At 54.0% G+C, this 21287-nt stretch overlaps 1 protein-coding gene across 1 annotated transcript in view; it reads left to right on the plus strand.

Moving 5' to 3' along the window:
- Positions 1 to 303: 303 nt before the first annotated feature.
- Positions 304 to 21287, plus strand: part of MROH1 (maestro heat like repeat family member 1) — an 84675-nt gene continuing 63691 nt past the window's right edge. Inside the window, exons 1-7 of the mRNA XM_032700963.1 lie at positions 304 to 468; positions 2770 to 2910; positions 7437 to 7529; positions 9941 to 10019; positions 14184 to 14297; positions 17359 to 17432; positions 20408 to 20536. Coding sequence (XP_032556854.1) covers positions 304 to 468; positions 2770 to 2910; positions 7437 to 7529; positions 9941 to 10019; positions 14184 to 14297; positions 17359 to 17432; positions 20408 to 20536 — 795 coding nt within the window. The remainder of the gene's footprint in view (positions 469 to 2769; positions 2911 to 7436; positions 7530 to 9940; positions 10020 to 14183; positions 14298 to 17358; positions 17433 to 20407; positions 20537 to 21287) is intronic.

Raw genomic sequence — 21287 nt, forward strand, 5'->3', positions numbered from 1 at the left:
GATCCTTCCCCTTCTCCAGGTGAACATTCCCAGCCCTCCCAGCCTGGCTCCAGAGCCCTGGGAGCATCTCCCTGTCCCCTCTGGATTCACTCCAGCAGCTCCACATCCCTCAGGAATGTCGAGGACCTGGAGCTTCCTGGTGCCTCCCAGTCCCTGGAGATGCTCCCAGTCCAACAGCACCTCCACCAGCTGGTTTTTTGGGGGGGGTGGTGGTTCTGAACCCCCCCAAATTTTGACCCCCCCTGTGGGATTTGGGAATTCTGACCCCCCCTGTGGGATTTGGGAATTCTGACCCTCTGTGGGATGTGTGTCCCAGCCCTGCAGCACTTCAGTGAGAGCATCCAGGAGTATTTGGCCAACCTGGACAAGGCCCCCGACCCCACGGTGAGGAAGGACACCTTCTCCAACGAGATCTTCTGCGCCTACGAGGTGCTCTTCAACGGCTGGATCCAGCACCGCGAGGCCAAGGTGGGCAGGGGGGGGAAACTGGGGGAGCTGGGACCCCCTGGGTGTGGGTTTGGGGGGGTGGGACCTCCCTGGGTGTGGATTTAGGGGGGGTGGGACCTCCCTGGGTGAGGATTTGGGGGGGTGGGACCTCCCTGGGTGTGGGTTTGGGGGGCTGGGACCTCCCTGGGTGTGGGTTTGGGGGGCTGGGACCTCCCTGGGGAGAGGATTTGTGGGGTTGAGACCTCCTTGGGTGTGGAGTTGGGTGGTTGGGACCTCCCTGGGTGAGGATTTGGGGGGTTGAGACCTCCTTGGGCGTGGACTTGGGTGGTTGGGACATCCCTGGGTGAGGGTTTGGGGTGATGGGACCTCCCTGGGTGAGGGTTTGGGGGGCTGGGACCTCCCTGGGTGTGGGTTTGGGGGGCTGGGACCTCCCTGGGTGAGGGTTTGGGGGGCTGGGACCTCCCTGGGTGAGGGTTTGGGGCGGTGGGACCTCCCTGGGGAGAGGATTTGTGGGGTTGAGACCTCCTTGGATGTGGAGTTGGGTGGTTGGGACATCCCTGGGTGAGGATTTGGGGGGTTGGGACCCACCCTGGGGGAGGATCTGGGGACCCTGAGACCTCTGTGAACGAGGAGCTGGGGGGCTGAGACCTCCCTGGGTGAGGGTTTGGAGGGGTGGGACCTCCCTGGGTGAGGGTTTGGAGGGGTGGGACCTCCCTGGGTGAGGGTTTGGAGGGGTGGGACCTCCCTGGGTGAGGATTTGGAGGGGTGGGACCTCCCTGGGGAGAGGATTTGTGGGGTTGAGACCTCCTTGGATGTGGAGTTGGGTGGTTGGGACCTCCCTGGGTGTGGAGTTGGGGGGTTGAGACCTCCTTGGGCGTGGACTTGGGTGGTTGGGACATCCCTGGGTGTGGATTTGGGGGGTCTGAGCCCCCCCGGGTGTGGATCTGGGGGGGAAGAGACCTCCTTGGGTGTGGATTTGGGTGGTTGGGACATCCCTGGGTGTGGATTTGGGGGGTCTGAGCCCCCCTGAGTGTGGATTTGGGGGGCTGAGACCCCCTGGATGAGGATTTGGGGGACTGAAACCTCCCTGGGGGAGGAGTTGGAGGACTGAGACTCCTCTGGGTGTGGATTTGGGGGGCTGAGACCCCCCTTGGGAGAGGATTTGTGGGGCTGAGACCCCCCTGGTTGTGGATTTGGGTGGTTGGGACATCCCTGGGTATGAATTTGGTGGGCTTGAACCCCCTGGGTGTGGATTTGGGGGGCTGAAACCTCCCTGGGTGAGAATTTGGGAGGCTGAGACTCTTCTGGGTGTGGAATTGATGGACTTGGACCCCCTGGGTGTGAAACTGGGGGGCTGAGACCCCCCTGGGGAGAGGATTTGTGGGGCTGAGACCCCCTTGGCCGTGGAGTTGGGTGGTTGGGACCTCCCTGGGTGTGGATTTGGGGGGTCTGAGCCCCCCCCGGGTGTGGATTTCGGAGGCTGAGACTCTTCTGGGTGTGGAATTGGTGGGTTTGGACCCTCTGGGTGTGGAACTGGGGAGGCTGAGACCCCCCTGGGTGTAGATTTGTGGGGGGAAGAGACCCCCTGGGTGTGGATTTGAGGGGGAAGAGACCCCCTGGGTGTGGAATTGGGGAGACTGAGACCCCCCTGGGGAGAGGATTTGTGGGGTTGAGACCTCCTTGGGTGTGGAGTTGGGTGGTTGGGACATCCCTGGGTGTGGATTTGGGGGGGATGAGACCTCCTTGGGTGTGGATTTGGGTGGTTGGGACATCCCTGGGTATGAATTTGGTGGGCTTGAACCCCCTGGGTGTGAAACTGGGGAGCTGAGACCCCCCTGGGGAGAGGATTTGGGGGGCTGAGACCTCCTTGGGTGTGGAGTTGGGTGGTTGGGACATCCCTGGGTGTGGATTTGGGGGGGATGAGACTCCTCTGAGTGTGGATTTAGGGGGCTGGGACCTCCCTGGGTTAGGAGTTGGAGGACTGAGACTCCTCTGGGTGTGGATTTGGGGGGCTGAGACCCCCCTGGGGAGAGGATTTGTGGGGCTGAGACCCCCCTGGTTGTGGATTTGGGTGGTTGGGACATCCCTGGGTATGAATTTGGTGGGCTTGAACCCCCTGGGTGTGGATTTGGGGGCCTGAGACCCCCCTGGGGAGAGGATTTGTGGGGCTGAGACCCCCTTGGCCGTGGAGTGGGGTGGTTGGGACATCCCTGGGTGTGGATTTGGGGGGTCTCAACCCCCCCTGGGTGTGGATTTGGGGGGTCTCAGCCCCCCCTGGGTGTGGATTTGGGGGGTCTCTGACCCTCCCTGCCCTCCCTGCAGCTCAGGCTGGCCGTGGTGGAGGCCCTGGGGCCCATGAGTTACCTGATGCCCAGTGAGAAGCTGGAGGAGCAGCTCCCAAAGCTCATTCCCGGGATCCTGGGCCTCTACAAGAAACACTCCGAGGCCTTTTACATCTCCAAGGTGAGCAGGGGGCCTCCCTGTCCCAAATCCCGGGGTTGGAATGTCCAGGGAATGAGCTGGGGAAGGGGTTGGAGCACAGGGAAGGGGCTGAGGGAGCTGGGGGGGGGGCTCAGCCTGGGGAAAAGGGGAGAAAAGGGGGATCAGGGGGGACCTTTTGGATCCCTAAAACCCCCTGACAGGAGGGGGGAGCTGGGAGAGGGGGGGGGGGGCGTCAGGTTCTGATCCCAGGGAAAGAGGGACAGGAGGAGAGGGAATGGCCTGAAATCCATGCCAGGAAACCTCCTTGGATGTGGATTTGGGGGGTTGGGACATCCCTGGGTGTGGAATTGGGGACCCTGAGACCTCCCTGGATGTGGAATCGTGGGGCTGAGACCTCCCTGGCTGTGAATTTGGGGGGCTGGGACCCCCCTGGGTGTGGATTTGGGAGGCTGAGACCCCCTCTGGGTGTGGAATTGAGGGAGATGAGACCCCCTGGGTTAGGATTTGGGGGGCTGAGACCTCCCTAGATGTGGAACTGGGGAGGCTGAGACTTCCCTGGGTGTGGATTTGGGGGGCTGGGACCCCCCCTGGGTGAGGGGCTGGGAGGCTGAGAATTCCTTGGGATAGAATTTGGAGTCTGTGACCTCCTTTGAATAGAATTTGGGGTCTGAGACCTCCTTGGAATGAAATCTGGGCTCCGAGACCTCCCTGGGGGAGGATTTGGGGTCTGAGACCCCCTTGGAATAGAATTTGGGGTCTGTGACCTCCTTGGAATAGAATTTGGGGTCTGTGACCTCCTTGGAATAGAATTTGGGGTCTGTGACCTCCTTGGAATAGAATTTGGGGTCTGAGACCTCCTTGGAAGAGAATTTGGGGTCTGAGACCTCCTTGGAATAGAATTTGGGGTCTGAGACCTCCTTGGAATAGAATTTGGGCTCTGAGACCTCCTTGGAATAGAATTTGGAGTCTGTGACCTCCTTGGAATAGAATTTGGGGTCTGAGACCTCCTTGGAAGAGAATTTGGGGTCTGAGACCCCCTTGGAATAGAATTTGGGGTCTGAGACCTCCTTGGAATAGAATTTGGAGTCTGTGACCTCCTTGGAATAGAATTTGGGGTCTGAGACCTCCTTGGAAGAGAATTTGGGGTCTGAGACCTCCTTGGAATAGAATTTGGGGTCTGTGACCTCCTTGGAATAGAATTTGGGGTCTGAGACCTCCTTGGAATAGAATTTGGAGTCTGTGACCTCCTTGGAATAGAATTTGGGGTCTGAGACCTCCTTGGAATAGAATTTGGAGTCTGTGACCTCCTTGGAAGAGAATTTGGGGTCTGAGACCTCCTCGGAATAGAATTTGGGGTCTGAGACCTCCTTGGAATAGAATTTGGGGTCTGAGACCTCCTTGGAATAGAATTTGGGGTCTGAGACCTCCTTGGAATAGAATTTGGGGTCTGAGACCTCCTTGGAATAGAATTTGGGGTCTGAGACCTCCTTGGAATAGAATTTGGGGTCTGAGACCTCCTTGGAATAGAATTTGGGAGTCTGTGACCTCCTTGGAATAGAATTTGGGGTCTGAGACCTCCTTGGAAGAGAATTTGGGGTCTGAGACCTCCTTGGAATAGAATTTGGGGTCTGAGACCCCCTTGGAATAGAATTTGGAGTCTGTGACCTCCTTGGAATAGAATTTGGGGTCTGAGACCTCCTTGGAAGAGAATTTGGGGTCTGAGACCCCCTTGGAATAGAATTTGGGGTCTGAGACCTCCTTGGAATAGAATTTGGAGTCTGTGACCTCCTTGGAATAGAATTTGGGGTCTGAGACCTCCTTGGAAGAGAATTTGGGGTCTGAGACCTCCTTGGAATAGAATTTGGGGTCTGTGACCTCCTTGGAATAGAATTTGGGGTCTGAGACCTCCTTGGAATAGAATTTGGGGTCTGTGACCTCCTTGGAATAGAATTTGGGGTCTGAGACCTCCTTGGAATAGAATTTGGAGTCTGTGACCTCCTTGGAAGAGAATTTGGGGTCTGAGACCTCCTCGGAATAGAATTTGGGGTCTGAGACCTCCTTGGAATAGAATTTGGGGTCTGAGACCTCCTTGGAATAGAATTTGGGGTCTGAGACCTCCTTGGAATAGAATTTGGGGTCTGAGACCTCCTTGGAATAGAATTTGGGGTCTGAGACCTCCTTGGAATAGAATTTGGGGTCTGTGACCTCCTTGGAATAGAATTTGGGGTCTGTGACCTCCTTGGAATAGAATTTGGGGTCTGAGACCTCCTTGGAATAGAATTTGGGGTCTGAGACCTCCTTGGAATAGAATTTGGGGTCTGAGACCTCCTTGGAATAGAATTTGGAGTCTGTGACCTCCTTGGAATAGAATTTGGGGTCTGAGACCTCCTTGGAAGAGAATTTGGGGTCTGAGACCTCCTTGGAATAGAATTTGGGGTCTGAGACCCCCTTGGAATAGAATTTGGGGTCTGAGACCTCCTTGGAATAGAATTTGGGGTCTGAGACCTCCTTGGAATAGAATTTGGGGTCTGTGACCTCCTTGGAATAGAATTTGGGGTCTGAGACCTCCTTGGAATAGAATTTGGGGTCTGAGACCTCCTTGGAATAGAATTTGGGGTCTGTGACCTCCTTGGAATAGAATTTGGGGTCTGAGACCTCCTTGGAAGAGAATTTGGGGTCTGAGACCTCCTTGGAATAGAATTTGGGGTCTGAGACCTCCTTGGAATAGAATTTGGAGTCTGTGACCTCCTTGGAAGAGAATTTGGGGTCTGAGACCTCCTTGGAATAGAATTTGGGGTCTGAGACCCCCTTGGAATAGAATTTGGGGTCTGAGACCTCCTTGGAATAGAATTTGGAGTCTGTGACCTCCTTGGAAGAGAATTTGGGGTCTGAGACCTCCTTGGAATAGAATTTGGGGTCTGAGACCTCCTTGGAATAGAATTTGGGGTCTGAGACCTCCTTGGAATAGAATTTGGGGTCTGAGACCTCCTTGGAATAGAATTTGGGGTCTGAGACCTCCTTGGAATAGAATTTGGGGTCTGTGACCTCCTTGGAATAGAATTTGGGGTCTGTGACCTCCTTGGAATAGAATTTGGGGTCTGAGACCTCCTTGGAATAGAATTTGGGGTCTGAGACCTCCTTGGAATAGAATTTGGGGTCTGAGACCTCCTTGGAATAGAATTTGGAGTCTGTGACCTCCTTGGAATAGAATTTGGGGTCTGAGACCTCCTTGGAAGAGAATTTGGGGTCTGAGACCTCCTTGGAATAGAATTTGGAGTCTGTGACCTCCTTGGAATAGAATTTGGGGTCTGAGACCTCCTTGGAAGAGAATTTGGGGTCTGAGACCTCCTTGGAATAGAATTTGGAGTCTGTGACCTCCTTGGAAGAGAATTTGGGGTCTGAGACCTCCTTGGAATAGAATTTGGGGTCTGAGACCTCCTTGGAATAGAATTTGGGGTCTGAGACCTCCTTGGAATAGAATTTGGGGTCTGAGACCTCCTTGGAATAGAATTTGGGGTCTGAGACCTCCTTGGAATAGAATTTGGGGTCTGAGACCTCCTTGGAATAGAATTTGGGGTCTGAGACCTCCTTGGAATAGAATTTGGGGTCTGTGACCTCCTTGGAATAGAATTTGGGGTCTGAGACCTCCTTGGAATAGAATTTGGAGTCTGTGACCTCCTTGGAAGAGAATTTGGGGTCTGAGACCTCCTTGGAATAGAATTTGGGGTCTGAGACCTCCTTGGAATAGAATTTGGGGTCTGAGACCTCCTTGGAATAGAATTTGGGGTCTGAGACCTCCTTGGAATAGAATTTGGGGTCTGTGACCTCCTTGGAATAGAATTTGGGGTCTGAGACCTCCTTGGAATAGAATTTGGGGTCTGAGACCTCCTTGGAATAGAATTTGGGGTCTGTGACCTCCTTGGAATAGAATTTGGGGTCTGAGACCTCCTTGGAAGAGAATTTGGGGTCTGAGACCTCCTTGGAATAGAATTTGGGGTCTGAGACCTCCTTGGAATGAAATCTGGGCTCCGAGACCTCCCTGGGGGAGGATTTGGGGTCTGAGACCCCCTTGGAATAGAATTTGGGGTCTGTGACCTCCTTGGAATAGAATTTGGGGTCTGTGACCTCCTTGGAATAGAATTTGGGGTCTGAGACCTCCTTGGAATAGAATTTGGGGTCTGTGACCTCCTTGGAAGAGAATTTGGGGTCTGAGACCTCCTTGGAATAGAATTTGGGGTCTGAGACCTCCTTGGAATAGAATTTGGGGTCTGAGACCTCCTTGGAATAGAATTTGGGGTCTGAGACCCCCTTGGAATAGAATTTGGGATCTGAGACCCCCTTGGAATAGAATTTGGGGTCTGAGACCTCCCTGGGGGAGGATTTGGGGACCCTGAGACTTCCTTTGAATAGAATTTGGGCTCTGAGACCTCCTTGGAATAGAATTTGGGCTCTGAGACCTCCCTGGGGGAGGATTTGGGGTCTGAGACCTCCCGGGGGGGGGGAGTGTTTCCAAAATATCCCAAAAATTCCTCCCCTATCATTCCCAGAGCCTCTCCCAGATCCTGGAAGCCTCCGTGGGCATCGGGAGCCGCAGCCTGGACGGGCAACTGGACGCCCTGTTGGGCACCCTGCACCCCCAGGTGAGACCCCTGAACCCCCAGGTGAGACCCTGAACCCCCAGGTGAGACCCCTGAACCCCCAGGTGAGACCCTGAACCCCCAGGTGAGGCTCCTGCACCCCCAGGTGAGGCTCCTGCACCCCCAGGGGAGGCTCCTGAACCCCCAAACTGGTCCCCAGGGATGGAGAGGGCTCAGAGGGGACATCCTGGGCTTGTCCAGGTCCTCAGGGGGGTCAGGAACCCCCAAACTGCTCCCCAGGGATGGGAAAGGGCTTGGAGGGGATATTCCAGGTCCTCAGGGGGGTCAGGAACCCCCAAACTGCTCCAGAGGGATGGGAAAGGCTTGGAGGGGATATTCCAGGTCCTCAGGGTGGACAGGAACTCCCAAACTCTTCCAGAGGGATGGGAAGGGCTCCGAGGGGACATCCTGGGCTTGTCCTGGTCCTCAGGGGGGTCAGGAACTCCCAAACTCTTCCCCAGGGATGGGAAAGGCTTGGAGGGGATATTCCAGGGTTCTGCTGGTCCTCAGGGGTGTCAGGAACCCCCAAACTGCTCCACAGGGATAGGAAGGGCTCTGAGGGGACATCCTGAGCTTGTCCTGGTCCTCAGGGGCGTCAGGAACTCCCAAACTGATCCAGAGGGATGGGAAGGGCTTGGAGGGGATATTCCAGAGTTGTGCTGGTCCTCAGGGGGATCTGGAACCTCCAAACTGCTCCCCAGGGATGGGAAAGGCTTGGAGGGGATATTCCAGGGTTCTGCTGGTCCTCAGGGGTGTCAGGAACCCCCAAACTGCTCCACAGGGATGGGAAGGGCTCAGAGGGGACATCCTGGGCTTGTCCTGGTCCTCAGGGGGGTCAGGAACCCCCAAACTCTGCCACCTCCTCACCCCGTTCCAGGGCCTCTGGAAGAGCTGGAGAGGGACCTGGGACAAGGGCTGGAGGGCCAGGACACAGGGAATGGCTTCCCAGGGTTAGGTGGGATACTGGGAAGGGGTTGCTGAGGGAACAGGGAGCAGGTCCAGGGGAAGGTGGGTCGGCTCCGGGTGGGGCTGAGGGGAAGCTGTGGGAGCTGCTGCCTCCCATCCCACGGGAGTCACGAGGGGGGGACGGATCCCATGACACCCCTGGGCCCTCCAGGGTCACGTCCTGGGGCGGGGGAAGTGGGAATTGGGGAAGTGGCTCCAGGGGAGCTGGTGGGAACCAGGGCGTGGGGTGGGGTCTGCACGAGGGTCGGGGGGAGCTCCCGGAATTCCTGAGGCTGGAAAATCCCTCTGAGCCCAACGAGTCCAACCAACCCCTGAGCCCTGTCCTTGTCCCCAAGTGCCACCTCCCCAGGGATGCTCCATCCCCCCCCAGGGATGGGGATCCAGGGCTGGGCAGCCCCTTCCCAGCAGGGATTTTCCCAATATCCCAAATAAACCTCCCCTGGCACAGCTTGGGACCGTTTCCCTTTATCCTGTCCCTTGTTCCCTGGGAGCAGAGCCCGATCCCACCTGGATCCACCCTCCTGTCCCCCTGGATTCCCTCTGATCCCCCTTTTCTCCAGGCTGAGCCCCCCAGCTCCCTCAGGAGTTCTCCAGCTCCTTTCCCGGCTCCATTCCCATCCCTGGACACGCTCCAGCCCCTCCATGTCCTGCCCTGGGGACCCCAAACCTGCCCCAGGCTTGGAGGTGCCCCAGCAGTGCCAGCACAGGGGGGGATCCCACCCCTGAGGATCCATCCCTGAGGATCCATCCCTGAGGATCCATCCCTGAGGATCTATCCCTGAGGATCCAACCCTGATGATCCCATCCCTGATGATCCCATCCCTGAGGATCCATCCCTGAGGATCCCATCCCTGAGGATCCATCCCTGAGGATCCATCCCTGAGGATCCATCCCTGAGGATCCCATCCCTGATGATCCATCCCTGATTATTTCACCCCTGATGATCCCACCCCTGATGATCCCATCCCTGAGGATCCATCCCTGATGATCCATCCCTCATGATCCATCCCTGATGATCCATCCTTAAGGATCCTGTCTCTGATGATCCATCCCTGATTATTTCACCCCTGATGATCCCATCCCTGATGATCCATCCTTAAGGATCCCATCCGTGAGGATCCATCCCTGAGGATCCCATCCCTGATGATCCATCTCTGATGATCCATCCCTCATCATCCCATCCCTCATGATCCATCCCTGAGGATCCCATCCCTGATGATCCATCCCTGATGATCCCATCCCTCATGATCCATCCCTGAGGATCCATCCCCGATGATCCATCCCTGATCATCCCGTCCCTGATGATCCCATCCCTGAGGATCCATCCCTTATGATCCCATCCCTGATTATTTCACCCCTGATGATCCCACCCCTGATGATCCATCCCTGATGATCCCACCCCTGATGACCCATCCCTGACCCTCTCTCTCTCTCTCTCTCTCCCACAGATCTGTGCTCCCTCGGATCCCTCGGTGCCCCTGAGCCTCAAAAACCACACCGAGGTCCTTCGCTGCTTCACCATCCTGGGTGAGGGACGATCCCAAATCCTGGGGCAGCCACAGGTCACACCCCTCGGGGGCCTCCTGGTGTTCCTGGTCCTCTCCAGGGAGCTGGACACGGGGATCCTGAGGGATCAGATCCCTCTGGCCTTGTCTGGACTTAGGGTTGGACATCCCCTGGCCGGGGGAGGGAGGGAAGGGGGTGGGGATTGTCCCCTCCAGGGACATTCCCAGAGCACTTGCCTTGGTTCCAGCGGTTTCTCCGGAGCCTTTGGAGCTGGAGAATCCCACTGAGGCCTCCAGAGCTGGGTCCTGCAGCAGCACAGCATTCCAGGGATGGGGCTGGAGCAACCTGGGATGGTGGGAGGTGTCCCTGGCCTTGGCAAGGAGGGTGGGATGAGATGATCCTTAAAATCCCTTCCAGCAAGGGATGATCCTTTCCAAAGCAGCCCATGATTCCATGATTCCAGGGAACATCCCTGGGTGTGTCCAAGGCCAGGTTGGAGCAACCTGGGCTGGTGGAAGTTGTCCCTGGCCTTGACAAGGAGGGTGGGATGAGATGATCCTTAAAATCCCTTCCAGGAAGGGATGATCCCTTCCAAAGCAACCCATGATTCCATGATTCCAGGGGGCATCCCTGGAGGTGTCCAAGGCCAGGTTGGGCAGGGTTTGGAGCAACCTGGGCTGGTGGAAGTTGTCCCTGACCTTGGCAAGAGGGGTGGGATGAGATGATCCTTAAAAACCTTTCCAGGAAGGGATGATCCCTTCCAAAGCAGCCCTGTGATTCCATGATTCCAGGGAAGCATTCCTGGAGGTGTCCAAGACCAGGTTGGAGCAACCTGGGCTGGTGGGAGGTGTCCATGGCCTCGGCAAGAGGGGTGGGATGAGATGATCCTTAAAAACCTTTCCAGCAAGGGATGATCCAAAGGAATCCCAGCCTGTGATTCCATGATTCCATGGAGCATCCCTGGCGGTGTCCAAGTCCAGGTTGGAGCAACCTGGGCTGGTGGAAGTTGTCCCTGGCCTCGGCAAGAGGGGTGGGATGAGATGATCCTTAAAATCCCTTCCAGCAAGGGATGATCCAAAGGAATCCCAGCCTGTGATTCCCTTCCAAAGGGATCCCAGCCTGTGATTCCACGATTCCAGGGGGCATCCCTGGAGGTGTCCAAGGCCAGGTTGGAGCAACCTGGGCTGGTGGGAGGTGTCCCTTCCAAGGGGGTGAGACTGGGTGGGCTTTAAGGTCCCTTCCCACCCAAACCATTCCAGGATTCCATGAATCCCATCCTCGGTGCCGGGTCCTGTTTTGGGAGATGTTCAGAGCTCAGCGAGGTCCTCCTTGATTGGACTGGGCAGGAGATGTATCCAAGGGATTGGGAACGGAGCTGGGAAGGGTCTGGAGAACTCCTGAGGGAACTGGGGGGGGGGCTCAGCCTGGAGAAAAGGGGGATCAGAGGGAATCCAGGGGGACAGGAGGGTGGATCCAGGTGGGATCGGGCTCTGCTCCCAGGGAACGAGGTACAGGATGAGAGGAAATGGTCTCAGGGGAGGTTTATTTGGGATATTGGGGAAAATCCCTGCTGGGAAGGGGCTGCCCGGCCCTGGATCCCCATCCCTGGGGGGGGATGGAGCATCCCTGGGGAGGTGGCACTTGGGGACACGGGCAGGGGTGGAGGGACCTGGTGGGCTCAGAGGGGGGATTTTTCCCTCCCAAACTATTCCATAATTCTGTGTCTCTGTCCCTGAGGGGAACTGCTTCCCTGAGGGATGGATCCTGAGGGATGGATCCTCAGGGATGGATCCTCAGGGATGGGATCCCCAGGGATGGATCCTCAGGGGTGGGATCATCAGGGATGGATCCTCAGGGGTGGGATCATCAGGGATGGATCCTCAGGGATGAATTGTCAGGGATGGATCATCAGGGATGGGATCATCAGGGGTGGGATCATCAGGGATGAGATTCTCAGGGATGGATCCTCAGGGATGGGATCATCAGGAATGGATCCTCAGGGATGGATCCTCAAGGATGAATCCTCAGGGATGGATCCTCAGGGGTGGATCCTCAGGGATGGGATCCTCAGGGATGGATCCTCAGGGATGGATCCTCAGGGATGGATCATCAGGGGTGAGATTCTCAGGGATGGATCCTCAAGGATGAATCCTCAGGGATGGATCCTCAGGGATGGATCCTCAGGGATGGATCCTCAGGGGTGGGATCCCCCCCTGTGCTGGCACTGCTGGGGCACCTCCAAGCCTGGGGCAGGTTTGGGGTCCCCAGGGCAGGACATGGAGGGGCTGGAGCGTGTCCAGGGATGGGAATGGAGCTGGGAAAGGGTCTGGAGAACTCCTGGGAGGGAGCTGGGGGGGCTCAGCCTGGAGAAAAGGGGGATCAGAGGGAATCCAGGGGGACAGGAGGGTGGATCCAGGTGGGATCGGGCTCTGCTCCCAGGGAACAAGGGACAGGATGAGAGGAAATGGTCTCAGGGGAGGTTTATTTGGGATATTGGGGAAAATCCCTGCTGGGAAGGGGCTGCCCAGCCCTGGATCCCCATCCCTGGGGGGGGATGGAGCATCCCTGGGGAGGTGGCACTTGGGGACACGGGCAGGGGTGGCCCGGGCAGTGCTGGCTGGACCCGGTGAGCTCCGAGGGCTTTTCCAACCTCCCTCATTCCCTCATTCCCACATTCCCAGCTCTGCCTCCCCCCGGCGCTGTCCCTGCTCCCCGAACAGATGGAATCTGCCAAAAAAGAGCAGCTCTGAGGGGGGGGGGTGAGGAGCTGCTGCTGAGTCACAGTTGGGGCTCCGTGTGTCCCTTTCCCTGCCGGGATTCCCAAACCCACGGGCCCAGCTGCCTTTTCCCGAGCAAATTCCCGCCTGGAAGCAGCAGCGTTTCCCTCCCTCCCCCAGTTCCCAGGAGCGTCGCCCCAGTTCCAGCAGCCCCAGACTGGGGGGGTGGGGTGGGGGGTTATTTTTAGCCACCCAAATATTTGGACAGACGGGGCAGCGCTTGTCGGGGGAGGGGTTGGTTTCCACTCCTCCAGCTCCTCCTCCTGGGAGAGTTCAGGGAAAGCTCTGGAAGTGCTGGGGGGGGAAAGTTCAGGGATGGGTGGGAAGAGCAGGGTGGGCTCAGAGCCCCCCCACAAGGGATGGGAATGGAGCTGGGAAGGGTCTGGAGAACTCCTGAGGGAGCTGGGGGGGGGCTCAGCCTTCGTGGGGAATTCCAGGGGGACAGGAGGGTGGATCCAGGTGGGATTGGGCTCTGCTCCCAGGGAACAAGGGACAGGATGAGAGGAAATGGGATCCTGAGGGATGGATCCTCAGGGATGGATTGTCAGGGATGGATCCTCAGGGATGGATCCTCAGGGATGGGATCATCAGGGATGGATTGTCAGGGGTGGGATCATGAGGAATGGATCATCAGGAGTGGAATTCTGAAGGATGGATCCTCAGGGATGGATCATCAGGGATGGATTGTCAGGGATGGGATCATGAGGGATGGATCCTCAAGGGTGAGATCCTCAGGGATGGGATTCTGAAGGATGGATCCTCAGGGATGGGTTCCTCAGGGATGGATCCTCAGGGATGGGATCATCAGGGATGGATCCTCAGGGATGGATCCTGAGGGATGGATCATCAGGGGTGGGATCCTCAGGGATGGGATTCTGAAGGATGGATCCTCAGGGATGGGTTCCTCAGGGATGGATCCTCAGGGATGGGATCCTCAGGGATGGATCCTCAGGGATGGATCCTGAGGGATGGATCATCAGGGATGGGATCCTCAGGGGTGGGATCATCAGGGATGGATCATCAGGGATGGATCCTCAGGGGTGGATCCTCAGGGATGGATCCTCAGGGATGGGATCACCAGGGATGGATCCTGAGAAATGGATCCTCGGGGATGGATCCTCAGGGATGGGATCCTCAGGGATGGATCATCAGGGATGGATCCTCAGGGATGGATCCTCAGGGATGGATCCTCAGGGGTGGGATCCTCAGGGATGGATCCTCAGGGGTGGGATCCCCCCCTGTGCTGGCACTGCTGGGGCACCTCCAAGCCTGGGGCAGGTTTGGGGTCCCCAGGGCAGGACATGGAAGGGCTGGAGCGTGTCCAGGGATTGGGAATGGAGCCGGGAAAGGGGCTGGAGAACTCCTGGGGGGGGACCTGCATCCCTGATGGACGCTTCTCATCCCACAGCCTGTTCGTTCCCAGACCGTGTCCTGGCCTTCCTGCTCCCAAAGCTGGAGAGCAGCAACGAGAGGACCCGTGTGGGGACCCTGCTCATCATGAGGCAGATCATCAACAGCGCCCGTGAGTCCTTGGGGGGGATCCAGGGATCAATCCTTCCTCCCAGGGGGTCCCTTTCCACGAGGCCCTGCTGGGATTGGGATGAGGAATGAACCTTGGACACCGTGTCCCGTGGGAGACTCCTGGAAAAGCTGTCGGGCCGTGGATTGGACAGGGGGACTCTGGGCTGGGTCAGGAACTGGCTGGAGGTGCCAGAGAGTGGTGGGGATGGAGCTGCATCCAGCTGGGATCTGGTCACCAGTGGGGTCCCCCAGGGATGGGGTTGGGCCCAGTGGGAGGTGTCCCTGCCCACGGCAGGGGCTGGGAATGGCTGATCCTGGAGTCATGGAATGGCTTGGGTTGGAAGGGACCTTGAGGATCCTTCCAGGGCCTGAAGGGGCTCCAGGAGAGCTGGAGAGGGACTGGGGACAAGGGCTGGAGGGACAGCACACAGGGAATGGCTTCACAGGGTTAGGTGGGATATTGGGAAGGGATTCCTGGCTGGGAGGGTGGGGAGGGGCTGGGATGGAATTCCCAGAGGAGCTGTGGCTGCTCCATCCCTGGAAGAGTCCAAAGGGCAGGTTGGATCAACCCTGGGATGGTGGGAGGTGTCCCTGCCCACGGCAGGGGGTGGGAATGGCTGATCCTGGAGTCATGGAATGGCTTGGGTTGGAAGGGACCTTGAGGATCACCGAGTTCCTCCAGGACCTCAAAGGTCATTCCCAGCCCAACCCATCCCGGGATGACTCTGATTTCCATCCATCCCACAGCAGGGACAAACCAATCCTCAAATATTCCCTGTCCTACACCCAACCCGCCAGGACTGACCCCACCGGGACGCTCCCGGTTGGAATTAGTGGCTCCAGGGTGATTAAATTCCTCATTAAAACAGGGAAAAGGCTCCTCAGGGAGCTTCAAACCACTGAGGGCCACCAGGCAGTGGGAATGGATGACCCTGGAGTCATGGAATGGCTTGGGTTGGAAGGGACCTTGAGGATCACCTTGAGGAACAGGGGATGAGGAATTCAACCCACCCCTGGCTGCAGGGTCAGGATCAGGATCCCAGGCTGGGATTGGGATGAGGAATCCAACCCACTCCTGGCTGTGGGGTCAGGATCAGGATGAGGAGCCCATTTTGGGATTGGGATGAGGAATTGAAGCCACCCCTGGCTGCAGGGTCAGGATCAGGAGCCCAGCCTGGGATTGGGATGAGGAATTCAACCCACCCCTGGATGTGGGAGAAGGATCAGGATCCCAGGCTGGGATTGGGATGAGGAATTCAACCCACTACTGGCTGCAGGGTCAGGATCAGGATCAGGAGCCCAATTTGGGATTGGGATGAGGAATTCAACCCACCCGTGGCTGAGGGGTCAGGATCAGGGGAAAGAGCCCAGCCTGGGATTGGGATGAGGAATTCAACCCACCCCTGGCTGTGGAGTCAGGATCAGGAGCCCATTTTGGGATTGGGATTAGGAATCCAACCCACCCCTGGCTGAGGGGTCAAGATCAGGATCAAGAACCCATTTTGGGATTGGGATGAGGCATTCAACCCACCCCTGGATGCAGTGTCCGGATCAGGATCCCAGCCTGGGATTGGGATGAGGAATTCAACCCACTCCTGGATGCAGGGTCAGAATCAGGAGCCCATTTTGGGATTGGGATGAGGAATTGAAGCCACCCCTGGCTGTGGGAGAAGGATCAGGAGCCCATTTTGGGATTGGGATGAGGAATTCAACCCATTCCTGGCTGCAGGGTCAGGATCAAGCTCTGCTCCCAGCCTGGGATTGGGATGAGGAATTCAACCCACCCCTGGCTGAGGGGTCAGGAGAAGGATCAGGATCCCAGGCTGGGATTGGGATGAGGAATTCAACCCACCCCTGGATGCAGGATCAGGATTAGGAGCCCATCCTGGGATTGGGATGAGGAATTCAACCCATTCCTGGCTGTGGGAGAAGGATCAGGATCAGGAGCCCATTTTGGGATTGGGATGAGGAATTCAACCCACCCCTGGATGCAGGGTCAGGATCAGGAGCCCAGCCTGGAATTGGGATGAGGAATTCAACCCACTCCTGGCTGTGGGGTCAGGATCAGGATGAGGAGCCCATTTTGGGATTGGGATGAGGAATTCAACCCAGCCCTGGTTGAGGGGTCAGGATCAGGAGCCCATTTTGGGATTGGGATGAGGAATCCAACCCACCCCTGGCTGAGGGGTCAGGATCAGGATCAGAGGTCCAGCCTGGGATTGGGATGAGGAATTCAACCCACCCCTGACTGAGGGGTCAGGAGAAGGATCAGGAGCCCAGTTTGGGATTGGGATGAGGAATTCAACCCACTCCTGGATGCAGGGTCAGGAGAAAGAACCCAACCTGGGATTGGGATGAGGAATTCAACCCACCCCTGACTGAGGGGTCAGGATCAGGAGCCCATTTTGGGATTGGGATGAGGAATTCAACCCACTCCTGGCTGCAGGAGAAGGATCAGGATGAGGAGTCCATTTTGGGATTGGGATGAGGAATTCAACCCACCCCTGGATGCAGGATCAGGATGAGGAGCCCATTTTGGGATTGGGATGAGGAATTGAAGCCACCCCTGGCTGAGGGGTCAGGATCAGGATCAGAGGTCCAGCCTGGGATTGGGATGAGGAATTTAACCCACTCCTGGCTGTGGGGTCAGGATCAGGATCAGGAGCCCATTTTGGGATTGGGATGAGGAATTCAACCCACCCCTGGCTGTGGAGTCAGGATCAGAGGGAATCCAGGGGGACAGGAGGGTGGATCCATGTGGGATCAGGCTCTGCTCCCAGAAAACAGGGACAGGACGAGAGGAAACGACCCCAAACTGTGCCAGGGGAGGTTTATTTGGGATATTGGGAAAAATCCCTCCTGGGAAGGGGCTGCCCAGCCCTGGATCCCCATCCCTGGGGAGGTGGCACTTGGGGACACGGGCAGGGCTGGAATTCCCTGGAATTGCCTGGAATTCCCCAGCCCAGCCAGCTGGGAGCGAGGGACCAAACCCTCTCCGTTAGGAAAAGGGGGTTTTTTGGGATCAATCCTGAGTTTCAGAGTGTGTCCTCTCTGTTTTCCAGCTTCCCAGATGGAAATCAAGAAGCCCTTTATCCTCTCCTTCATGAAACTCCCTCTCCAGGACAGCAACAACAAGGTCGGGTTTATTTTAAATCTTTAAAAATATATAGGTAGAGTTTATTTTTAGAATTTAAAGGTATATAGGTAGGGTTTATTTTAAATCTTTAAAAATATACAGGTAGGGTTTATTTTAACAATTTAAAGGTGTATAGGTAGGGTTTATTTTCAATATTTAAAAATATATAGGTAGGGTTTATTTTAATAATTGAAACATATACAGATAGGGTTTATTTTAACAGTTTAAACATAAATAGGTAGGGTTTAGTTTAAGAATTTAAACATATATAGGTGAGGTTTATTTTAACAATTTACACATATATAGGTAGGGTTTATTTTAACAATTTAAACATATATAGGTAGGGTTTATTTTACCAATTTAAATGTATATAGGTAGGGTTTATTTTAACAGTTTAAACATATATAAATAGGGTTTATTTTAACAATTTAAACATACATAGGTAGGGTTTATTTTAACAATTTAAACATATATAGGTAGGGTTTATTTTAACAATTTAAATATAAATAGATAGGGTTTATTTTAACAGTTTAAACATATATAGGTAGGGTTTATTTTAACAATTTAAATATAAATAGATAGGGTTTATTTTAACAGTTTAAACATACATAGGTAGGGTTTATTTTGACAATTTAAACATATAAAGGTAGGGTTTATTTTAACAATTTAAAAATATATAGACAGAGTTTATTTTTACAATTTAAACGTATATAGGTAGGGTTTATTTTAAATATTTAAAAATATACAGGTAGGGTTTATTTTAACAATTTAAACATATAAAGGTAGGGTTTATTTTAACAATTTAAAAATATATAGACAGAGTTTATTTTTACAATTTAAAGGTATATAGGTAGGGTTTATTTTAAATATTTAAAAATATACAGGTAGGGTTTATTTTAAACAGTTTAAAACTATATATGTAGGGTTTATTTTGACAATTTTAACATAAATAGGTAGGGTTTATTTTTAGAATTTGAACATATATAGGTAGGGTTTATTTTAACAATTTAAATGTATATAGGTAGGGTTTATTTTAACAATTTAAACATACATAGGTAGGGTTTATTTTAACAATTTAAACATATATAGGTAGGGTTTATTTTAACAATTTAAATATAAATAGATAGGGTTTATTTTAACAGTTTAAACATATATAGGTAGGGTTTATTTTAAGAATTTAAACATATAAAAGTAAGGTTTATTTTAACAATTTAAACCCAAATAGGTAGGCTTTAATTTAACAACTTAAACATATATAGGTGAGGTTTAGTTTTAACAATTTAAACATATATATGTAGGGTTTAGTTTAACAATTTAAACATATATATGTAGGGTTTATTTTAACAATTTAAAGATATATAAGTAGGGTTTATTTTAACAATTTAAACATATATAGGTGAGGTTTATTTTAACAATTTACACATATATAAATAGGGTTTATTTTAACAGTTTAAACATATATAGGTAGGGTTTATTTTTACAAGTTAAACATATATAGGTAGGGTTTATTTTTACAAGTTAAACATATACAGGTAGGGTTTATTTTCACAGTTTAAATGTATATAGGTAGGGTTTATTTTTAGAAGTTAAACATATATAGGTAGGGTTTATTTTAACAGTTTAAACTGGGGGTCTTCTCCTCAAGCCTTCATCCCCCTGGTGGTTGTCATGGATGTCTTCCTCAATTTGACCTCTTCAATTAGGTGACCTGAATTCTTCAAGCTTGCAAAATCCTGGCTCTGGGCCTTCTAAATCTTATTCAAACCTCTAGTTTACCTAATTTATTACTCTGTGTGTGCTACTCCTGTTCTTTCTGTAACAAGGCCTTTGTTCCAGTGAGCAGAACAGGACATGACATTAACCAGCGCTCCTAAAATGTTCTTCCAGCAAAGTATGTGTTACTTTGCATTAAATTATTTTCCACTTTAGACATACTGTGCACGTAGGAATTTCTGACGTAACGGGAATGTCCAAAAGGCATAAATTTTGTGTGTCTTCTCCCATACAACCTCGACCAAGCCACCCACAGATCTGGGCACGTTCCCACATCGAGGACCCAACATGTTAACTAGGCCTCACTAGGCTTTACTAGGCCTCACTAGGCCTCACTAGGCCTCACTAGGCCTCACTAGGCCTCACTAGGCCTCACTAGGTCTCACCAGGCCTCACCAGGCCTCACTAGGCCTCACTAGGCCTCACTAGGCCTCACCAGGCCTCACCAGGCCTCACCAGGCCTCACTAGGCCTCACCAGGCCTTACCAGGCCTCACTAGGACTCACTAGGACTCACTAGGCCTCACCAGGCTTCACTAGGCCTCACTAGGCCTCACTAGGCCTTACCAGGCCTCACTAGGCCTTACCAGGCCTCACTAAGCCTTACTAGGCCTCACTAGGCCTCACCAGGCCTCACTCCCCAACACGACAGACTCAACAGCAGGGAAACCTGCACCTCCAAAGCTGCCAGAAGGAAAGAGAGGCAAAAACCTCTCCTCCTTTCTTCTTATACCCCGGATTACGTAAAAATCCTAGGGAATACCGGGTAAATCTGGGCACTTCCTTGGTTACAAACTGGTCACCGGGGAAGGCCCAGACCAAACTACCACAGGACAACAGAAAGTTGCGCTGGAACGACCGCCGGCAACCTCCGCCTCCCAAGGTCCGCAAGGCCTTACTAGGCCTCACTAGGCCTCACTAGGCCTTACCAGGCCTCACTAGGCCTTACCAGGCCTCACTAAGCCGTACTAGGCCTCACTAGGCCTCACCAGGCCTTCTTATACCCCGGCTTACCTAAAAATCCTAGGGAATACCGGGTAAATCTGGGCACTTCCTTGGTTACAAACTGGTCACCGGGGAAGGCCCAGACCGAACTACCACAGTGCGAAAGGCCTGCAGAAGCCCCCCGGAGTCCCTTGGCAACCCCGGAACGCGCAAATCCCGAACCCTTTGGGTCTCTGACGCGGTTCCCTCCCCATGCAGGTGCGGCGGGCGCTGGTGCAGGTGATCAGCGCCATGGCCCACCACGGCTACCTGGAGCAGCCGGGCGGGGAGGCCCTGCTGGAGTTCCTGGTGCGCCAGTGCGCCCTGCCCGCCGCTGGGGACAGCGGGGTGAGCTCTGGATGCCCTTTTTTCCCCCTGCCCTTTTTTCCCCCCTGCCCTTTTTCCCCCTTGCCCTTTTTTCCCCCCGCCCTTTTTTCCCGCCTTTTTTCCTCACCCTTTTTTCCCCTTCCCTCTTCCCCCCCTTTTTTCCCATTTTTTTTCCCCTTTTTTCTCCCTCCTTTTTTTCCTGCCCTTTTTTTTCCCCGCCTCTTTTTTCCCACCTCTTTTTTTTTTCCCCTCCTCTTTTTCTCCCGCCCTTTTTTCCCCACCCTTTTTTTCCCCCCCTTCTCCCCCCTTTTCCCCCTTTTTCCCTCCTTCCCCCCCCTTTTTCTCCCTCTTTTTTTCTCCCTCTTTTTTTCTCCTTCCATTTTTTTACTGCCCTTTTTCCCACCTCTTTTTTCCCCACCCCTTTTTTTCCCTTTTTTCCCCGCCCTTTTTCCCCATTTTTCCCCCCCCTTTTTCCCCACCCTTTTTTTCCCACCCTTCCCCCCTTTTCCCCCTTTTTTTCCCCCTTTTCCCCCCTTTTTCCCCCTCTTTCCTTCCACCCCTTTTTTCCTGCCCTTTTTTCCACTTTTTTCTGCCTTTTTTTCCTCGCTCTTTCTTTCTCCACCCTTTTTTCCCACTCTTTATTCCCCACCTTTTTTCCCCCATTTTTTTCCCTGACTTTTTTCCCTGCCCTTTTTCCCCCCACCCTTTTTTCCTGCTCTTTTTTCCCTGACTTTTTTCCCTCCCTTTTTTCCCTGACTTTTTTCCTGCCCTT

Source organism: Chiroxiphia lanceolata, chromosome 1, assembly GCF_009829145.1.
Source record: "Chiroxiphia lanceolata isolate bChiLan1 chromosome 1, bChiLan1.pri, whole genome shotgun sequence".
In the NCBI taxonomy this organism is placed as follows: Eukaryota; Metazoa; Chordata; class Aves; order Passeriformes; family Pipridae; genus Chiroxiphia; species Chiroxiphia lanceolata.